Raw genomic sequence first — 22,097 nt, 5'->3', positions numbered from 1 at the left:
ATAGCTGATAGTCTGTATTTATAAAAATGGATCATATGATCCAATGCAAATGTTCCTGAGGTCTGAGGGGCACATGTCAGTTCTAAACTCTGGGAAAGGAATCAGGATCCAAACTGTAGAGAAATGGGTCAACCCTTGGCTCTACTGTGAAATACTGTATTAACTACAGAGGTATAAGCTTAAGTCTATATGTGATAGTAATCCACATTTACCAATCAGTATTATAATTCTATAGAGATTTCCAATGAATAGACTGGCCCTGGATATTTGCTAGAGCTTTAGAAATTAGTATATAGTTGGAACTTGTACACCAAAAGTCAGGTAAAAGCCCATATTAAAATAAAAGTCACAACAGTAAAAACCTACATGTCATCTTGAAAAGTACAAGAATCTTTAAACTTAAGGATAGTTGATGGTATGGAAAAACATTGTGAGTTAAAATGAGATAAAAAAAATCTAATATTATATGTCAATAACCACTTTGCTTACTACATCATCAACTGTACATGACTTTTGAGTGGTTCCAAGTTTTCTGAAGTGTCACATAAAATTGGACAAATATTGCAACCAATTATATAAAATTTTCTTTAATTTGGTTTAATAATGTGATCCCTGGGAGAAGGAGTGTACAGGTCTATAAGGCCTCAAGGAAACATTTGGAGAAAGAATCTGACCCGTATTTGTCTCATCTGTATAATATGAGGGACGGGTAGGACTAGAAAGCTAATAGGATCCCTTTTTGATGCTAGAATTCTATGATTTAGTCAGAATGGACAGCTTCAGGAGGTAGTCACCTAAAGTATTTAAGCAGGGACTGGTTGAATATATGCCAAGGATAAAAGGGTTCAATATGAAAACAACCTTTAGGAGAGAGGTTGAACTCAATCCAATTGATACAAAGCCCCCTCTTCTTACCCCAGGAGAGGAAATATGCCATGTGGAGGTAGATCTGAGTTCCAGGGCCAGGAACATAGGGGCTTATGCCCCCCAGAGAATATTACGAAACAGTCTGATTGGGCAACCAAATGTGTATGTTATGCAATCTGCTGTAACAGCTAAAAATAAATGGCTTAGGTGTCCCTAACAGTTGTAAAACACCAAACTGCTTTTTCTCTCTCACTTCTCACAAAAAAAGCCTTTTATATCCCATTCAACATAGACTAGTGACTGCCAATAATGCTATGGCATAAACAAAAGTCCTTTTTTCCAACCCCTCACCTCTGGTTAACACGACCTCAGTGTGTACTTCTCATCATGTAAATATACTAAATTGTTGCTTCATGTAAACAAAAAAAGAACAGTACAGTGCAGCTCCTGAAGATTCTGTCTCAACAGGCTGCCATTTGAAATGAGGTTTATGATTACCAGCACTTTTCGTATCCTGTCCAAATGAAAGTCATCCTATTTGTTCTCAGGGTCGCCCCCAGGTTTGCTTGTTCCTGTCAGTGACCAACTTATTTTCCTAGAACACTTTTTCCCCTACTGACCTGTCTTTGTGTGCTTTGAATATTTGTCCAAATGTAACCTAAGAAGCTGTAATTGTGCCCCCAAAAATCTTTAATCCTGAAAGAGCAGGAAGAGAAAGAGGAGAAAGACAAGAAGGACCCTTCATCCTCTTTGATGGACTTACGAAGAAGAAACCAGCAATGTCTGAAAACAAAATTGTAAGAAGAAAACTGGATTGAATCTACAAAACCTTTAAGTTTGGTATGAGACTCAGCTTATTCACTAAGAACATGCCCTACATTTAGGACCCAATTCTCTGTCAGTCTTACCATTCAACTGCATCGTTATGCTCCCTCCATGTAGGAACATGAAAAAAAAGTCATTTTAGGATACTACCACTGCCTTAAGTACTGATTAAAAATATAGATATATATATATGGATAAAAGTTCTAGAAAACGAGAAAAAATAGGGTGGGGAGGGGAAGCAGCGTATGTTTGTTCACAGCCTTGAGTTTTGATTCCTGTTTTGTTATTGTAGGAAAAATGTCTATATCTGAATAGAGGGTCTGGGGAAAGGGGCAGCCATGGGTGCCGCACTGGAATTCAACCCATGCGGAGGTTGAAAAAACTGAAGTCTGGACAATGGAGAGGTGAAGGTAGAATATGAAGAGCCCCATGGGAGACCAGACAGCTTTTTAGTCTCCTCAACCTGGCTCAGTAGGCTGTTCCAACCCCATCCCCGAGGCAAGTAGAGGTCAAAGAGGACAAACTGGTCACAATCTCAGCACCCACACAGGAGACCAGTGCAGCTCCTCTAGTGTGGTCTGCGGTGCTCACATGGTGTCATGGCGCCGGCGGTGCAGAGACAAGTGGTCAGAGCGAGAAAAGCTGCGGTTGCAGTCTGTGCACCGAAAGGGCTTGATGCCTGTGTGCTTGCGGAAATGGCGGGTGAGCTCATCCGAGCGTGCGAATTTCCAGGAGCAGCCATCCCAGGTGCATTTGTAAGGCTTCTCTCCTGAAAACAAAACATGACAGAACAAAGGGAATCAGAGAGGCGATGGATGCCTGGCTAGTAGCACTGCAGTCAAAGATGAGGCAACCATTTTAAAAAGGCATGCTCTTGTTCACTTTTGCAAATTAATTCTATCATGCACATCATGATGTATTGAAATAATGGATGCATTCTGGATTTGGTTAAATGAAGCTAATTAATATATGTATTGGCATCACATACTTTTTTACGGTGATGAGGACACTTTTAAAATACACATTTGTGAACTAGGTGCTGGTGGCTCATGTGTGTAATCCTACCTACTCAGGAAGCTGAGATCTGAGGATTGCAGATCAAAGCCAGCCTGGGCAGTAAAGTCCATGAAACTCTTAACTCCAACTAACCACCAAAAGAATGAAGTAGAGCTGTGGCTCAAGTATTAGAGCAAAAAAACTCAGAGACAGCACCCAGGCCCTGAGTTCAAGCCCCAGAACACACACACACACACACACACACACACACACATATGCACATATACATACATATATGTACAGAGAGAGAAGGAGAGACTCATAGATTTTCAATAATTAATACACTGTTATTCATATAAACGCTAAGATGTCAGATTGGAAAGCATATAGGCCCTGGATTAAATAGATGTTTGAAATCTAGCTCAATCATACCCTCTGTGATCTTACATAATCACTTTCACCTGGCCAAGTCTGTTTACTCATCTCCAAAGTGGGTAAAAAGATCTCACAGGGTTCTGAGATTGTTTTCTTTTTTTCTAGCTAGGAAACAAAAGAACTAGGATCCAAACTCAGGTTTTAGACACTTTCCACCCTGCTATATTGAACTAATGGACTAACTCTGCTAATTCCTCCAATTGAATATTTAAAAAATATAAACAAGAGAAATGTGTGATTCAGTAGAATGGGCACCCAGAGAAAGTCATAGGCCTTCTTCTGCACACAGTTAGAAACTTAAGCACACGAAATGGCATGAGGAGAAGTATCAAGTCAAACTTTTTGAATTGGATTGAGTTCATGGTCTGGGAAGGTGGCTCAGTGGTAGAATGTTTGCCTCGCATGCATGAGGCCCTGGGATTGATTCCTTAACACCACATAAACGGAAAAAGCCAGTACTGGTACTGAGTCTCAAGTGGTAGAGCACTAGCCTTGAGCAAAAGCAGCTCAGGGACAGCGCCCAGGCCCTGAGTTCAAGCTCCAGGACCAGCAAAAAAAAAAAAAATAGCATTGAGTTCAGAATATTCAGGTTTCTTCTGGTTATATACAGGGTATAAATGCTCAGGGTAGAAAGCTAAATGGAATAAAAGTAGTATTTTTTAAAGCAACACACACTACCCCATGGAAAAGATGCCATCTGAACAACTAAGGTAGGTGAGGTAGTACACATCTGAAACTTCAGCTAGGCAAGTGGTATAGGGAAGATTGCATTCTAAGACCAGTCTAGGGAAAGTAACAAGATGTTATCCAAAAAAATACAGACAAAACAGGGTAAGGGGGCAAACCTCAATGGGTAGACCACCTAACTAGCAAGCATGAGTCCTTAAACCTCCAGTACTAAAATTATCCCATTATATGTATGGTCACATACTACACATTTATATACTAAGGTCAAAGTCAATATAAATACACTTAAATGTAAATTATTAGAAGAATTACTAACAGTGAGGGAAGTGAATGAAGATAGAGATGCTGAAGAGAGAACTTTTAATTTTGCATCTTTTGTACTATTTGAATGTTTTGATACCAGGATATATTTTATCTCAAAAAAATAAAAAAGAAAGAAGCTATATTTGCACAAATATTAATTATGGTTAAGTCTGAGCTATAATTATGGTAATAAATGCTTTCATTTTAGTACATTTTTTCTGTTCCTCATCTGTTACAATGAGCAATCTTAATTTTATAATCAAAAACAAGGAATATTGCAGACAGGAGCTGCATCGTATTCTAACCATCTTTTCTGGATCTTGTTCCTTTTCTTCTTTATAAATTTTCCAGGGCATTTACATTGTTGCTGCTTTAAATTTTGTTTCTATGTACTGTTTTCCATCTTACTGCTCACCACCCACGTATTAGCTAATTAACTGTATAGCTTTCAGGTAATGAATAATAGAATTGAATCCAACCTGATTCACAGGCTTGGACAATAACCAGGCAACTGTTTTGATGATCAAAGATGCCAATTACTAATAATATCATTATTCTGAAATTGCTGCATTGGTTGCTAAGAAGAATGAGAAAGGGATGAGTGTATTGAGACCAATGAAACATTATGAAATGAGATGTAAAAGCTACTGAATGACTATTCATAAGCACACACAGGGAAAAGGCTAGAAGGCTGTACAGAAAAAAAAATTGAAGGAGATTTTCTGAGACTGTGGAGAGTGTGAGATTTTCATCTTTTGTTCTACAATATTATACCATTTCCAAACATCTCAACTGTTATATTACTATGGAAATATTTTGTTGTAACATAAACAATTTCTCCTGAGAGTTCCTATCTTTACTACATCCAGATGAAGAAAATTTGGCTTGTAAAGCAGTGACACCCTGTGGCAATCAAGGCTTATTGCTCATCACAAAAATTACAGGAATTCAGCAGAAACCTATCTTTCTATTTTAAGAACAGTTATCACATATTAAGTACATTGTGTTTATGATCATTAAACAAACCCTTGTTTAAGTTAACTTCATATGGCACATTTCATCACCTCCACCAATGCTATCATTTGAAGAACAAAATTTATATAGGAAAAAATAATTCATTATATAAAACATACACAGTAAATATAAGATAAAGACAGTGTGACTAGGCATTGAAATGGAGGCATTGGTAGGTTTTAGATGTGTGGACCAGAAAGCAAAAATCAGCCTAATCACTGGGTAGCACAAAGTTTCATAAGGCAAAAGGTGAATGGTTCAGCCATCCTGTAGTATTACAGAATTACTAACAGATGATCCATATTACAAAATCTAAGTGGAAAAAGTTTGGATTAAAACAATGAGGAAGGAAAGAAGGAAGGAAGGAAGGAAGGAAGGAAGGAAGGAAGGAAGGAAGGAAGGAAGGAAGGAAGGAAGGAAGGAAGGAAGGAAGGAAGGAAGGAAGGAAGGAAGGAATTTGGACTTAGGTAAGTAAGGCAGTAATACACCAAAGGTGAGGTGGGCAAGGGGAGTTGTTGCCCTATATGAGGCTATAACGAACAGAGAATTTGAAAACAGTAAGACTCAAAATTTGTGTATGTTTAGGGGAAAACAAAGGAGGTAACAATGCTTGATAGGAAATGTACTCATTACCTTACTCATGTAACTGTAACCCCTCCGTACAGTATTTTTACAATTATACATATATACATATATATTTTTTTTTTAAAAAAACACACTAGTACTGGAGCTTGAACTCAGAGCCTGGGAGCTTTTTTGCTCAAGACTAGCCTTCTACCACTTGAACCACAACTCCACAGCTGACTTTTGGAGATAAGAGTCTCACAGACTTTCCTGTGCAGGCTGGCTTCAAACTGAGATCCTCAAATCTCAGCCTCCTGAGTAGCTAGGTTTATAAGTGTGAGCCACTAGTGCCTGGTTTCACTTCCTGTCTTTTGATGATTAATTGGAGATAAGAACATTTTGGATGTCTGCCAGAGCTGGATTTGAGTCATGATCCTCAGATGCCAGTCTTGTGAGTTATAGGTTATAGGTGTGAGCCATCAGCAGTGAGTAAAATTAATCTTTTTATTCTCATCATTTACAAATTTAAAATCATGTCAATAATCTCCCCACCAGGATAGAGAGCTTCTATTGCTATCCCTTTCTTGTTATATCTCTTAATTCAGGCAATGGTTGCCTGTTGAAGTAACAATGCAGATTTTTAAACTCAAGAGTGACTTAGTCAAAGTTCCATCTCAAAACTATTTAACCATAATGTTGGAAGGTAAAAGAAAGTGGAGGTATGGCTCAAGTGGTAAAGCACCAGCCTTGAGTGAAAAATGGATAAAAGTTAACTGAATATAAAGTAGGTGATCAAATTAGTTTTGTTGAATTAATATAGGACTCAAGAATAAGTTTTTAAGTGTAAAAGGGGACAAAAGAACTGAAATTGAAAGAATGTTAATTTAGACCCAGAGGATCATTAGATTAAGCCTATATTGAAATAAATTGGAAAATCTAGAAATGGATAAACTTCTAGACACAAATAATCTACCAAACTGAAACTGAGAGGATATTAAGAAACATAATCTAAGATAAACAATGATACTGAAATAGTAAAAGTTTCCAATCAAAAGTTTAACCACCTCTGGCACACACCTGTAATCCTAGCTACTCAGGGGGCTGAGATCTGAAGACTGATGTTTGAAGCCAGCCTGCACAAAAAAACTGTAAAATTCTTGTACAATTAACCAGTAAAACCAGAAGTGGAAAGGTTTATATGGTATAGTGCCAGCATTGAGTGAAAAAGCTAGACAAAAGCATGAGCCTTTGAGTTCAATGACCAAAACTGTCTTTCGTTCCTTCTCTCTTTTTTGGTAAGTCATGGGGCCTGAACTCTGGGCCTGGGCACTGTCCCTCAATGCTTCAGCTCAAGGCTAGCACTCTACCACTTGAGCCATAACACCACTTCTGGTTTTTTTCTGCTTATGTGGTACTGAGGAATCAAACCAAGGGCCTCGTGCATGCAAAGCAAGCATTCTACCACTGAGCCACCTTCCCAGCCCTTCCTTCTGTCCTTCTTTTTCTTTCTTTCTTTCTTTCTTTTCTTTCTTTCTTTCTTCCTTCCTTCCTTGCTTGCTTGCTTGCTTGCTTGCTTGCTTCCTTCCTTCCTTCCTTTCTTTCCTTCCTTCCTTCCTTCCCTCCTTTCCTTCCTTTCTTTCTTCCTTCCTTTCTTTTTCTTTCTGTCTCTCACACACAGCATGCTTGCGTGTTTTGCACGCACACACACACACACACACACACACACAGACACACACACACACACAGAGTCTGGGAGCAGACAAATTAACTGTTGATTGCCAGACTTTTAAAGAAAACTGATATCAATGCTCCCAAAATGATTCCATAAAATAGGAAAGTAAGGAACACTTCCAAACTCACCCTAAAAGCCACTATTTTCCTGATACTGAACCCTGACAAAGGGCACAAGCAAAGGGAACATTATAGGAAATATCCTTGATGGACACAGATGTAAATATCCTCAATAAAATATCTATGAACTGAATTTTTAATCATTAAAAAGTTTGTTTGCCATACTAACTTAATTTCATTCCTGGGATGCCAGGATAGATCAACCTATACAATTCAGTAAATATAACCCTGCATATAAATAGAATCAAGGATACAAATTAATGATCATCTCAGCAGATGTAGAAAACACCTATCAAAACTTCAATACCCCTTCATGATGAAAGCCCTGAAAAACCTAAGTATAGAAGGATCATACCTCAAACATAATAAATAATCCTATAACTAACATTGCATTAAATAGGGAAAAACAATCATTTCCACAAAGGCAGGAATGAGACAAAGGTGTCTACTCTCTTCACTCTGCTTTAATATAGTATGTGAATCGTAAGCCAGAGCTATAAGGCAAAACAATACAAAATATGAAGAATATAAATAGGAAAGAACTCGAATTATACCCATTTGAGTATTATATGATCCTATGCTTACAAGAAAATAAAGTCTCCATCAGAAGATTCTTAGATCCAACAAAGTAAGGAAAGTAGCAAAAGGTACAAGATCAACATGCAAGCATCAATATATTTTCTATACATCAGTAAGATGTGCTGAGAAATAAATTCAAAATAGTTAAAAAAGAAGCCTAAACAAGAAAGTTAAATACCTGTACAATGAAAAATTGTACAACACTAAAGAAATAGAAAAAAACACTAAAAGATGGAATGATGCCCTCTCCATCAACAAAATTAGTATTATGAAAATGGACATACTTCTGAAAGCTATCTACAGAGTCAATACAATTTCCATTAAAATTCTAAGGACATCCTTCATGAAAGAGATAAAAATCCTAAAATTCATATATAAGCACAAAAGACTCTATTAGAGATAGCCAAAGCAATCTTGAACACAAAAGGCTATGCTGAAGGTATCAAAACAACAGTATTACATATCAGCACTAGCCAAAAAAAAAAAAAAAAGCAAAAAAATACTTAGACCAATGGAATAGTGGATCCATCTGATTCTTGATAAAGGAGCAAAAAACATACTAAGATATAAAATAGTTCCAAAGGTTCATGTATAGAAGGCTTGCTCTATAGCTGGTGATGCCATTAAAAAGTGATGGATCACTGGATGCTGATTGCTCATGACTGTAATCCCAGATACTCAGGAGACAGATCTGAGGATTGAGGTCCAAAGCCAGCCTGGGCAGGAAAAGTCCAGAGAATGGAGTTTCTTTTTTTTTTGGGGGGGGGGGGGAATCCGGTCATGGGGCCTGAACTCTGGGCCTGGGCGCTGTCCCTCAGCTCTTCTGCTCAAGGCGAGCGCTCTACCGCTTGAGCCACAGCTCCACTTTCGGTTTTCAAGTGGTTTATTGGAGATAAGAGTCTCATGGACTTCCCTGCCTGGGCTGGCTTTGAACTGGGATGCTCAGATCTCAGCCTCCTGAGTAGCTAGTATTACAGGCGTGAGCCACCAGTGCCCGGCTATTATGACTATTCTTAATATGTGGTTTAAGAGCCTTTGAAACTAGATTGTGGGAAGAATTTTGAGAACTTTGGAGATACAGGATTTAAAAAGAAAAGCTTATAATGCTGCAAATAAAGGACACTGTTTTGTGCCAGTCCTGGGGCTTAAGCTGAGTTCCTGGGTACTGTCCTTGAGTTTTTTTGCTCAAGCCTCAGGGAAAAAACCCTAAAATAAGTGCTAAAAATGTATAGACTAGTTTATCTACTGCGGAAAAATTTAAGGCAGTGCAGCTTTCAAGCTATGGCATGAGCATTGCTAATTGCTTTTAGACACATTTACAGTGAAAATTAGTAAGTAGCAAACACCAGAGATGGAAGATTGGGAAAACTTGCAGTTTGGCCATAAAAGGAGTGTGTTTAAAGTTGGGGCCAAGGAAAATGTGGTTCCTGAAAAACTGAGCACCATTAAAAAGATGCCAAGTCCTCTGCATCTGGACAATAGGAAAGATGACTTTGAAGGCATCTCAGGAAATGGCCAGATCCCAACTATCATAAGCTCAAGGATGTAAAGATACAGACTCACTGGAAAGGCTTTAGTTTGAGAAAAGAACTCAAGGTCACCATGCTGACCCAAGACAATCTAAGGAGTATGTCCTCATGTTTACTTATTCAAACACTCAAAGGAGCTGTGGTCCAAGTTGGCTCAGTTAGAGCTAAAGCTGATAGCAGACTTCAGAGTCCTCTAAATGTTGCTGGTTTTACTAGCATGCAAAATGTAAATGTTAAAGAGTCGTGGAGACTTCTACACAGATTTCCAAGAAAAGCTTGGGAGGCCAGATAATATGGAGGGTTGGAATAGCTGTGGGCAGCCCCTGAGAAGGTGATATGTGAAGCTGTGAAGATGGAAGGGAGACTCCAGGAAATGAGAGATGTCAGAAACATAAAACAGCAGCCTAAGAATGCTGCATACAGTATGCAGAACCAGGCGGAGAGAAAGAACATGTGGACTGCAGCCAGCAATATCATAGGGGCAGGCCTTTCCCAGCCCTTTGCCGCTCACATCATACCCTTGCAAGTCTTGGATACCAGACACACAGCTTACAACATTTATCTTTGTCCTACTAAGTTTGAGTCTTTTCTCCCATCCCTCCCTTACAAATGAAACTATTTACTCTGTACTCTTGTATCTTTTTTAAAATTTTTTACAAAGGCTCACAGCTCAGAGCTTGCTTTGAGTCTCAGGGGAGACTTGGTAGACTGTTAAGTAATGTTTGAACTATTGAGACTTTGGGGGCTCTTGGAGATGGGCCAAGTAGAGACTGCTAGAGATTAGATGGAAAATCGTCACAAAAGGTCAGTTGTTTAAGGTTAGGTCACCAGCGCATTAAGAAGTGAATTGAGCCAGGAACCAGTGGCTCATGCCCATAATCCTAGCTAATCAAAAAGCTGAGATCTGAGGATCAAAGGACCAAGGCAGCCAGGGCAGGAAAGTCCAGAGACTCTTACATCCAATTAACCACTGGAAAAATAAATCTCAAAGCAGAGGTATGGCACAATTGGTAGAGCACCTGTCTTAAGCTAGAAAGCTAAGGGATAGTTTGAGGTCCCAAATTCAAGTTCCAGTATCAACACACAAAAAAGTGAATTCATCAGGATGGCTCTAACCTAATCAATTGATTAATACATTAGTGGATTCATAATTTGATGACATTATTAGGTGGTTGTGGAAACTAGGAGAAAGTAAGTAGGCTAGAGGAAGTGGGTCATGGAAAAGTATATCTTTAATTATCTTTAAAGTGCATATCTTGTTCCTGACACCTTCCTGCTTTTCTCTCTGCTTCCTGTCCACCAAGAGGTAAGCCACTTTGCTCCAGCACATGCTACCTGGCCATGTTATTTTGTCTTGTTCTGCACAGGTCCAGGAGACAAGTTTCAATGAACTAAAAATCTCTTTTTCTTTAAGCTGACTTGCTCAGGTATTTAGTCACAGTGACAAACACATCTACATTGCAGTAATGACAGCCTTTCCAACAAATGGCCCTGAAAATCCAACGTACACATGTTGAACATTTACACTATATCCCATTCCCTCCCTCTGTACAAAATATCAACTCATTCTGGGCACCAGTAATCACACCTGTAATCCTAGCTATTGAGAAAGCTGAGATGTTGCCAACCTAGGCAGAAAAGATAAGGTGACTTTTATCTCTAATTAACCAGCAAAAAAGCCCAAAGTGGAGCTTTGACTCAAGTGGTAGAGCAAAAAAACTTAAGCAAAAAAAGGTAAGGGATGGTGCCCAAGCTCTACGTTTAACCCCAGTACTGATACACACACACACAAAAAATCAACTGAAAATGGGTCAAAGGCCTAATAAAAGGCACACAACATTGAGGAAAACATACAGGAAATACTTAAAGATATAAAAATAGGTGATGATTTCCTAAACAGGACTCCAATTGCCCAAGAAATAAAATTAAGACTTGACTAATAGGATTAGGTCCAATTAAAAAGCATACACATAAAACAGGAAGCAATCAGTAGAATGAAGAGAAGCCTACAGAATGAGAGAAATATATTTGCTTCAGTGCTGTAGCTTCCTAACTAGAAAGATCTACAGGTGCACCTTGGGGATAATGACTACTCAGAAGATGCCAGACTTCATGTTTTGCTAGGCTGTTTTTAATCAAAGTTGCCCTAGGAATAAGATATGTGGATAAAAGCGACGAATGGGGCTTGTGCTCATAAGTATAAATTATTTCAAGACTTCTATTCCTAACTCTCAGAGACTGTATGTATTTATATCTGCATATTGAGGTGGAATAGGGGTGGGCAGACCTGTGTGGATTCTGCGGTGAGCTTTCAGGTGAGAGCTTTTGGTATACACTTTGCTGCATCCTGCAAAATCACACTGGTGAATCCGTCTTCTCTTCAAGTCAAGTGATTCCTCTCCCTGCATTTGGGCCATTGTTGCTGGTCTGAGCAAAGAAAGAAACATAAAGCCAAAGACTGATTTTAAAGTAGAAACAAAAAATGCTTGCATACAGTGATGCCACCTCATCCATGCTTGTAATTTATGCAAATTTAATCCTAGTTCCCCATGAGAAGAAATTATTGGGATAATGCAAGCAATTCTTTCAACAAGGCCATTCTGCTCAGAAAGTGAAGGTCCTTGAGAAGGCATGGGAGGTCATAATGTTTCCTTGGGGAGTTGTGTTCCCAAACAGTGTGAACATTTTACTTCAATAAGTGTCATTATTCTTGTGCTTCAAGAAATCCATTTTTCATACAACATGATGCTAAACGCAACCCAAGGACTTCCAGTTCACCTTAATACTGGAAGATCAAGTTGTTATAATGTATAGAAACAAAGATCATACAACTATAATGCATAGGAGATTCGAAGATTGTTTTCAAGGATAAAATTGATGGTGAATAATTAGAATATAACTGTAACATAACATGTACACACTTGTCCACACAAACTCACATATCATATCTGGGGAGTTTATGTACATTTTGATGTCCTCAATTTTAATTGCCTGGTAAGACTTAATTACACATGCGAGCACACACACACACACACACACACACACACACACACATACACACAATGAATGGGAGCTTGTACATGTTCACACACATCACATAAACACAGAGACTTGAAAACAGAAGTACTTACTCGTGGTGCAGTCCCTGCAGACTCTGTAAGGCTGAGGATCCACTCTCAATTGCACTCTCCTCACTATCACTTGGAATCTCCAGTGGAGACATGGACGTGGGATCAACTTTCACTAAAAATAAAAGGAGGAGTGTGAGCAGAATGTATATGATTCTGCAATCATTTTCAGGATTCTCAGTATGGCCTACATTGAGAAGTGAAAGCAAAATAGGGAAATGCAGAGGGTATAAAAAGGAGAGATGAGAGAAATATATTTGTAGGGAAGACAAGAATAACATTTTTGACAGGAAAGTAAAACCAATTTTGTCAGTGGAAAAAGGAGGGCTAACAAAGAGAGTAAGTGAAGTTGAATATGCATCAAAGTAGTTTTGTTTGTATGTATGAAAATAGCCAGGCACTGTTGGCTCATAACTTTACTTCTAGCTACTCAGAAAGTTGAGATCTGAGGACTGTGGTTCAAAGCCAGTCTGGACAGAAAAAAGGCAGAAGTGGAGCTGTGACTCAAGTGATAGAGTGCCAACCTTGAAGAAAAAAGCTAATGGAAAGTGCCCAGGTCCTAAGTTCAAGCCCAATACTGGCATGCACACACACAAAAATGCAACCTGTTGAAATTGTTTTAAGATAGAAGGAGGAGATAAGGAATGATAAAGGTGAAGATGACTGGTAAGAATACTATTTTTTAAACTAGAAAAATAATTTTTATTTACTAAAATGTGTCATGTGAGGTGTTTAAAGCTTGTATTGTTTTTAATTTTTTTCTTCAAATAGATGAAGAAAAGGATTTCAACTTAACATGTCAATTTACATGTGAAATGCATCTTGAACAGTTACTGCTTCCTTCATTCTCCAGCCACCCCACCCCTCTAGCCCATCCCCATCCATATCCTTAAGTTTCCTTACTCAGTAAGCATAAATAAGCTTTGACTGACTTGGGGTAAGGACTAAAAGGACTCAAGAACTTAAAGAATTTTAACCATATTTAACCATCTTTCATCCTGAACATTCACCCTCCCTGCAGAATCTTTACCCTGAAGAGGACTTGTTTTACACTCATGTCATTCTTTTTTTGTATTGCATGCTAATATTCAACAGGGTTTCATCTTAGTGTTTTATACATACATATACATATACATATAAATATACATATACATATACACACGGCACTTCAATCAATTGACTCTCTCATTGACTCACTTTCTCCACCTCCACTACGTCTTTTTTAATTGTCAAGGTGATGTACAGAGGGGTGACAGTTACATAAGTAAGGTAATAAGTACATTTCTTATCAAACTTGCTACCCCTTCCCTCATTTTTCTCCTACTTTCCCTCCCTCACCTCCCCACCACCAAGTTATATAAATCATCCACTCTTTTTATTCAACTTTCAGTGAGTTTCATTTTGCCATCTTTACTCACAGATGCAATGTATTTTGGTATTGCTTATCCTCTAATATTTTCTTCTCCTTACCCCCCTCATTCCTTTAAGCAGTACCACAAATGAAGCATATATATGCCACATTTTCTTGATCTAATGTAGAGTACTGGCTGTAACCAGTTTAGCTATTGTGCGTACTGCTGCAATGAACATGGGTATGCAAGTGCCTCTATTATACTCAGATTACATTCCTTTGGATAAAATGCCAGAGTGATATTGCTGGATCATATGGTAGTTTTATGAATAATCTCCATACTGCTTTTCATAGTGATTACATTAGGTTAAATTCCCAACCAGGTATCAGGGCTCCTTCCGCACCTCCATTCCCTCTCCAGCTTTTGTTACTGTGTTTTTGATGATGACCATTCTGATTGAAGTAAGATGAAATCTCAGGGTCATTTGGAATTGCCTTTCCTTTAGTGTCAGGAATGTTTTATTTAGATGGTCAGGACTTTCTTCTGGTATTTATTGGCCATTTTTACTTCTTTCAAGAGGCCTGTTTGCACTTCATATTTTTGTCTGTATATTCTGGTTATGAATCCCTTTATCAGATGTATAGCTGGCAAATATATCCTTTCATCCTGTTGGCTGTCTCTTCAATCTGGTGACAATTTCCTTTGCTGTGCAGAAGGGTTTTTTTTTAGTTTAATACATCCCATTTATCAGTCCTTGCTCTCATTTCTGATTTATTGAAATTCAGGGGAATACTGTCTATGCCACTATGTTCCAGTGTTTTACCTATTCACTCCTGTATCAGCTTCTAATTTTCAGGTTTTATATTAAGATCCTTGATCCACTTTTAATTGATAATTGTATAGAGATAGGGGTGTAGATTCAGTCTTCTGCATATGGATGTTCAGTTTTCTCAACATCATTTATTGGAGAGGTTGTGTGTTTTCCAACATATATCTTTGGTTCCATTGTCAAATGTTAGGTGGATGTAGATATATGAATTTATTTATGGGTAGTCTAGTCTGTTCATTAGTCTTTGTATTTGTTTTTGTGCCAGTACCATGCTGTTTTTGTTACTATAGTTCTGAAATATAATTCAAAGTCTGCAATTGTGGTACCTCCAGCATTGCTCTTTTGCTAGAGTCTTGGGCTATGGAGTTTATGCTTCCATATAAATTAAAGATTAAGTTATCTGTTTCTGTGAAGAGTGACATTGGGATTTTGATGGAGATTGCACTGAGTCTACGGATGGCTTTCAGTGCTATGGCCATTTTCACATTGATTTTGCCTAATCTATGAGCATCAAGGTCTATATTCTGATGTCTTTTTCATTTTCCACCTTCAAATTCTTATACTTTTCATTGTAGAGGTCTTTTACCTCTTTGGCTAAATTTATTCCTAGTCATATTTTTGACATATTGTGAATGGAGTTATTCTTCTGAATTCTTTCTCTGTCTATTCATTATAGGGGTACAGAAAAGCTATTGAATTCACTTTCTTTTTTGCTATGTTGCTGAAATTGTTTATCAATGCTAGGAGTTTGGGGGTAGAATCTCTAGCGTCTTTAGGTATAGGATCATGTCATCTGAAAATAGAAATGATTTGACTTCTTCCTTCCCATTCTTGATCCCTTTTATTTTTTCTCCTGTTTTATTGCTCCGACTAGAAATTTGGCCTAGAACTTGTGAGCCTCCTACTGAATTACAGGGCTGTATAACCCAGCTCATTCTACATTTCTTTCTGTGGTACCAGATTTGAACTCAGGGCCTCACCCTAGCTAGACAAGTGTTCTGTCACTTAAGTCACACCCTTAGATTCTCAATTTTTGCTTTGTTTTTTTTTTAAAACTAGAAGATTTTGCTCAAGGACAGCCTTGGATCATAATCTTCATACCTACAACCTTTCTCATAGGCAGAATTATAGGTCTGTCCCACCACACTCACCCATTTGTTGAGATTAGATTCCCTTAACTATTTACCTAGGCTGGCCTGGAACTGCAACCTTTCTAATCTCTACCTCCTGAGTAGTTTTGATTGCAGGCATGAGCTCCCATTACCAGGTGAGCATATACCTGTAAGCATTGAGGGGATATGATTTTTCAAAGTGTTTATGAAGATTACTCTTGAAGCAAGAAAAACTGGAGGGAATGAAAAGTTTCAGAAGATAGAATGACTCAGAAGGAGAATAGATGGGTAATGTTGATACTCACCTGATCCAGCATTTTTGCCATCTCCTCCAATGAGTGGGACCGTAATTGCTGCAGGGCTCCCATCTGCAGGCAAATTGGTATACACCATGGGCAGAGACTGTACTACCAGTGGAATGGTCTTTAGTCCACCTATTTTATTTGGCAGACTGACTGAGGGGATGGTGTGTATCACATGTAATATCGGTTGGCCACCAGTCCCCTGAGAGGAGGCTAGGATAGAACCAGGAGTCAGAACAGCAGGGATGTTTGCTGAAGTGCTCGTGTCAGCTGTTGAAGTGGATACCACAAGAGCCTGGGGAGCAGACAGTGGCTTGGGAGGACGTATTGGAGCTTGCAGCATGCTAGCAGGCTGGAGAGGAGCCTTAGGTTTATGAAAAGAAAGATCAACTGGTTCCACCTGGGGTAAACTGAAATCATTAGCCAGAAGTTCTTCTGGGGGTTCAATCTTGATGTCATTAAACAGAGCTGGGTTCTCCATGGAGCTCGTATCCAGGAGCGGTGGAGATGTCATACTACTTCTATCTGCCGTCACAGGGTGATCTCTCAGTTGGATAGTACCCTAAAAGAAACAAACAAATGAGAGATGCAAAATAACTATTGAGCCAGGTGGCTCATACCTGTAATCTTAGCTACTCAGGTGGCTGAGGTCTGAGGAGTCCAACTAGAAGGCTGCCTGGGCAAGAAAGTCCATGACACTCTTATCTCCACTTAACCACCAAGAATAAAAGCCAGAAATGGAGCTGTGGCTCAAGTAGTAGAGGACTACCTTGAGCAAAAAGCTAAGAGATAGGGCTGGGAAGGTGGCTCAGTGGTAGAGTGCTTGCCTTGCATGCATGAGGCCCTAGGTTCGGTTCCTCAGCACCACATAAGCAGAAAAAGCTGGAAGTGGCACTGTGGCTCAAGTGGTAGGAAGCTAGCCTTGAGCTGAGGAGCTGAAGGACAGAGCCCAGGCCCAGAGTTCAGGCCCCACAACCAGCAAAAAACAAAGCTAAGAGACAGCACCCAGGCCCTGAATTAAAGTCCCTTTGTCCCAGGACTGGGACACACAGGAAAAAAACCAGCTATTGTTAGTACCCTAAAAAAGGCAGGTGAAGCCAGGCACCAATGGCTCAGGCTTCTATTCCTAACTATTTAGGATGCTGAGATCTGAGGATCATGGTTCAAAGACAGCCCAGGCAGGAAACTCTGTGAGACTCTTATCTCCAAGTAATGAGGTAAAAAATGTATATGAAGATTTGGCTCAAGTAATAGTAAGCCAGAGTCCCAGCTAAACAAGAGTATAAGGCTCTGAGTTCAAGCCCTAATACTAGCATCAAAAAAAAAAAAAAATCCTTCCCCAAACATGAAATTCCTTGTCCTCTGAATCCTGCAATTTCATTTAAATTCTTAGCATATTTCCACATTTCTCATTTGTCTTTTTGGCGAACAAGTTCTGTCCTCAGATTAAAGAGGCAGAATCCAAGAAATCTGTAAGGAAGAATAAATCAAGGACACCTTTATTATATTCTTTCATGGTCCTCAATGATATTAAAAGTAAAGTCAATTGAAAGCCTAAGACATGGTTATATGTAATGTTATTGTCTATATGGAAGTGGCTTATGGATACAGATGTACAAATAGATGCAATTTTCCAATATACAATAAGGAGAGACCTCGCTAAATTTTCAGGGACTTTCTGGACTATATATTGTAGGCCCAAAAATCTAGGGAAGCTGAAAATTGAATCCTAAAGTGGAGACTAATTTGATAATTTTTTGCCCAAGGGGATTTTGAAGATGCTAACTACTCTCTATGATAATGCCATTTGTATAAGGCCTCAAAATGTATTATTCAAGAATATCTAAAATAGGAACTAACAAAAGTATAGAAACTGAAGAACATGTGCAATATTCTTATTGCCCTGACAAGATATGTTCCAGGGCCTTGTACTAACAAGCCATCTTGACTTGTACTTTTGACAATTAAGCCAACCTTTTGTCTGTAAATTATTTTTTCTTTTTAAAAGTTTTTGATTTTTAGTTTTAAGTAGTTGTACAAAGGAGTTGCCATTCAACAAAGTAGTATATGAATGCAATGAATACTGATCAATGTCACCCCTTTCAACATTCTCACCCATCTTTCCCATGTCTGTCAATTCTTAAGTGAAATCTTAACTGCAACAGAGCTTGACTCTCTCTTGTTACCATAGCACAATTTTGGAAGGAATTTAAGAAGTCTAATTGTGTGCATTTTAGTGTTTTAATAGTAACTTCCTTAACACATTCCATCACATTTCTCCTTTAGAACCCATCACTTTTAAGTGTGCCTATTTCATCTCAGATTTGTGTGTATATGTACATGTGCATGCATGCACATATGTGCTGGTACTGGGGCTTGAACTCAGGCTCTAGCACTCTAACCTGGCATTTTTGCTCAAGGCTGGCTCTCTACTATTTGAATTACATTTCCACTTCTGGTTTTTTGCTGGTTAATTGAAAAAAAAAAAGTCTCATGAACTTTTCTACCTAGGCTGGCTTTGAACTGCAATCCTCAGATCTCAGCCTCTGAGTAGCTATAATTACAGCCATGAGCCACCAGCAACCAGCTCCACGTAAGATTTTTTGGTAGCTTGTGGGGCTTGAACTTGGCCTGGGCTCTGTCCCTGAGCTCTTCAGCTCAAAGCTAGCACTCTACCACTTGAGCCACAGCGCCACTTCCAGTTTCCTGATGGTTAATTGGAGATAAGAGTCTCAGGGACTTTCCTCACAGGGCTGGCTTTAAACCATGATCCTCAGATCTCAGCTTCCTGAGCAGCTAGGATTACAGATGTGAGCCACCAGCACCCGATCCATGTAAGATTTTTAAGCTAATTTGAGTTCGCAAAAAAAAAAAAAAAAAAAAAAAAAGCTCTGGGAAAAGGCACATAGGATCCTCTACTTCTACAAAGAAATCCAAAAAAAGCTAGGTCTATTTCATAAATATATAAGATTTTGAGCATTTGGCAAAGATAGTTTTAGCTGAAAGAGTATCAGGCAAATAAACTGTTAAAAAAAAAAAAAAAACCCGTTTTCATTTATATGAAACAGCTCTGCTGTGAAGCTTGAAACTGGGAAAGGTAAGAGTAGAAAGAAATGAAAAAACAAAATACTCCAGACAGCACAGTAGGTAAAAAGGAGCGGAAGGAATGTTGTCATGGTAACAAGATAAAACCCAGGCTCCTCCCTAACAGAAAGGTAATAGAGGTTTTTGTAGGAGGATTTCTTCAAGCTTTGCTCTAGGTTTAAACTAATCATTTTCATGCCTGGGTTCACATATGCACAAATACACACATATCTTGTAGATATTCATCATTTAGATCAAAAAGTCAGCTTGACCATCTGAAACTCCAGTCCTTCATAAATAAGTTCAAGAAAAGAAGATTTGAAGGAAATGGATGAAGATTATTAAAGCAAGACTTAATCTAAACCTAGAGGAATTTTAAATAGTTTATCACCACCATCTCAATAGCATCAGGAAATAAAGCACTACAGGACAGAGGTAAATGATCTTTGTACAAACTAATGAGCTAGACAATCTTTTTTGTTTGTATATGCTAGTACTGGAGCATGAACTCAGGGCTTAAGAGCTGTCCTTTAGGTTTTTTGTTTTTTTTTCACTCAAGGCTGATACTCTATAACTTGATCCGTAACTCTGGCTTTTGAATGGTTAATTGGAGATAAGAGTCTCAAAGACTACTGCTTGGGTTGACTTCAGATCTCAACCTCCTGAGTAGCTGAGACTACAGGCCCAGGACCCAGTAATCTAGGCAGTCTTTTTTTTTTATTGTGAAAATACTGTACAGAGGAGTTACAATTACATGGGCAAGATAATGAGTACATTTCTTATCAAGCATTGTTGCCTCCTCCTTTGTTTCCCCTTCCCACCCCTTCCCGTCCTCCCCCCTACCCACCCAAAGAAATTAGGATACACAGCAAATCAAAGAAAGGTTGGACAAAAGGGATTGCATGAAATTGCAGAGCTTCTGCAAAACAAAGGACATAGCTAGCAAGATCAATAGAAAGCCCACGGATTGGGAGAAGATCGTCACTAGCCATACAATGGACAAGGGTCTCATATCTAAAATATACCTGGAACTCAAAAAATCAAATCCCCCAACAACAAATCCTCAAAGAAACAACTGCCCAATAAATAAGTGGGCTAAAGACTTAAAGAGAAACTTCTCTGAAGAGGAAAGAAGGATGGCCAATAGACACATGAAGAAATGCTCAACCTCCCTAGCCAGAAAAGAAATGCAAATCAAAACAACATTGAGATACCACCTCACTCCAGTTAGAATGGCAAAAATCAAGAACTATAATAACAACAGATACTGGAGGGGATGTGGACAGAAGGGAACCTTACTGCATTGTTGGTGGGAGTGTAAACTTGTTCAACCACTTTGCAAAGCAGTATGGAGGTTCCTCAAAAGACCCCACATAGAGCTCCCCTATGACCCAGCAACCCCACTTTTGGACATTTATCCAAATGATCACAAACAAGACCATACTAAAGCTACCAGCACAACTGTGTTTATTGCAGCATTATTTACCATAGCTAAGATATGGAACCAACCCAGATGCCCCTCAGTAGATGAATGGATCAAGAAAATGTGGTATATATACACAATGGAATTCTATGCGTCCATGAGAAAGAATGACATTGCCCCATTTGTTAGGAATTGGAAAGACTTGAAACAAATTATATGAAGTGAAGTAAGCCAGGCCCAAAGAAACATAAGTCCCATGGTTTCCCTTATTTGCAATAACTAGTATATGTCTGAGACAAGCAGAAAAGGTCAGATGTTAGGTAAAATAAACCCCAAGGTAAGTATTCAAATGTTTTTTTTTTCTATAATGTGATTGTTTCTAACATATTTATAAGATTATTTCTTTGTTGCTTTGTATGTCCCTCCCCCACAGTATAACCCCTGCTTTCACTGTATTTGATGTTCGTATAATTTGTGGAGGGGAAGGGAAAAAACAAATTCTTTAAATAGAGATACAAGTGGACCCATTGCAACAATGAGATGTACAAGTTGTTATGTCCAAAGCGAACTTTACAACTTTGGTGGGGTGGGGGGAGGATTGGGTGAGGGGACGGGGGCGGGCTAGGGGGAGAATGGGAAGGGATGGGAAGGGGAAACAAAGGAGGAGGCTACAATGCTTGATAATAAATGTACTCATTATCTTGCCCATGTAATTGTAACCCCTCTGTACAGCATTTTCACAATTAAAAAAAAAAAGAAAAACGAACTTTACAACTTTGTGGGGGGGGGGGAGATGGGAAGGGTTAGGAAGGGGAAACAAAGGAGGAGGCAACAATGCTTGATAAGAAATGTATTCATTATATTGCCCATGTAATTGTAACTCCTCTGTATGGTATTTTCACAATAAAAAAATAACTAAATAAAATAAATAACGAAGAAATTAGGATAATAGCAGCTTCATTTCATTGTATGAGAAATGAAAATATGAGTCAGATGTTGTGATCTCTGTCTATAATCTCACCTCCTGAGAAGGAGGCTATCAGGAAGTTTACCAAATTGAGGCAGCCTGGGCCACATAGCAAGTTCTTATCTCAAAAACCACCCCCTCACCAAGTACATATGTACACAGTTATTTGTTAGGTATTTGCTTAATATCTAGCATGAAAATATGGAAATATCATTACCTACCATGAAACAGTGGAAAATATGAAAAAATA

The 22,097-nt window shown here is 38.7% G+C and overlaps 1 protein-coding gene across 1 annotated transcript in view; it reads right to left on the bottom strand.

Annotated features, from left to right (window-relative positions):
• Positions 1 to 1,116: 1,116 nt before the first annotated feature.
• Klf8 (Kruppel like factor 8) overlaps positions 1,117 to 22,097 on the bottom strand; it is a 33,991-nt gene continuing 13,010 nt past the window's right edge. The window contains exons 3-6 of the mRNA XM_042702536.1: positions 16,377 to 16,935; positions 12,782 to 12,893; positions 11,938 to 12,077; positions 1,117 to 2,461 (exon numbers count right to left, since the gene is read on the bottom strand). Of these exons, the coding sequence (XP_042558470.1) occupies positions 2,280 to 2,461; positions 11,938 to 12,077; positions 12,782 to 12,893; positions 16,377 to 16,935 (993 nt within the window). The 3' untranslated portion in view covers positions 1,117 to 2,279. The remainder of the gene's footprint in view (positions 2,462 to 11,937; positions 12,078 to 12,781; positions 12,894 to 16,376; positions 16,936 to 22,097) is intronic.

This window comes from Dipodomys spectabilis, unplaced genomic scaffold (genome assembly GCF_019054845.1).
Source record: "Dipodomys spectabilis isolate Male_0828 unplaced genomic scaffold, ASM1905484v1 ptg000328l, whole genome shotgun sequence".
In the NCBI taxonomy this organism is placed as follows: Eukaryota; Metazoa; Chordata; class Mammalia; order Rodentia; family Heteromyidae; genus Dipodomys; species Dipodomys spectabilis.
This window is presented reverse-complemented; position numbering and strand designations above follow the sequence as displayed.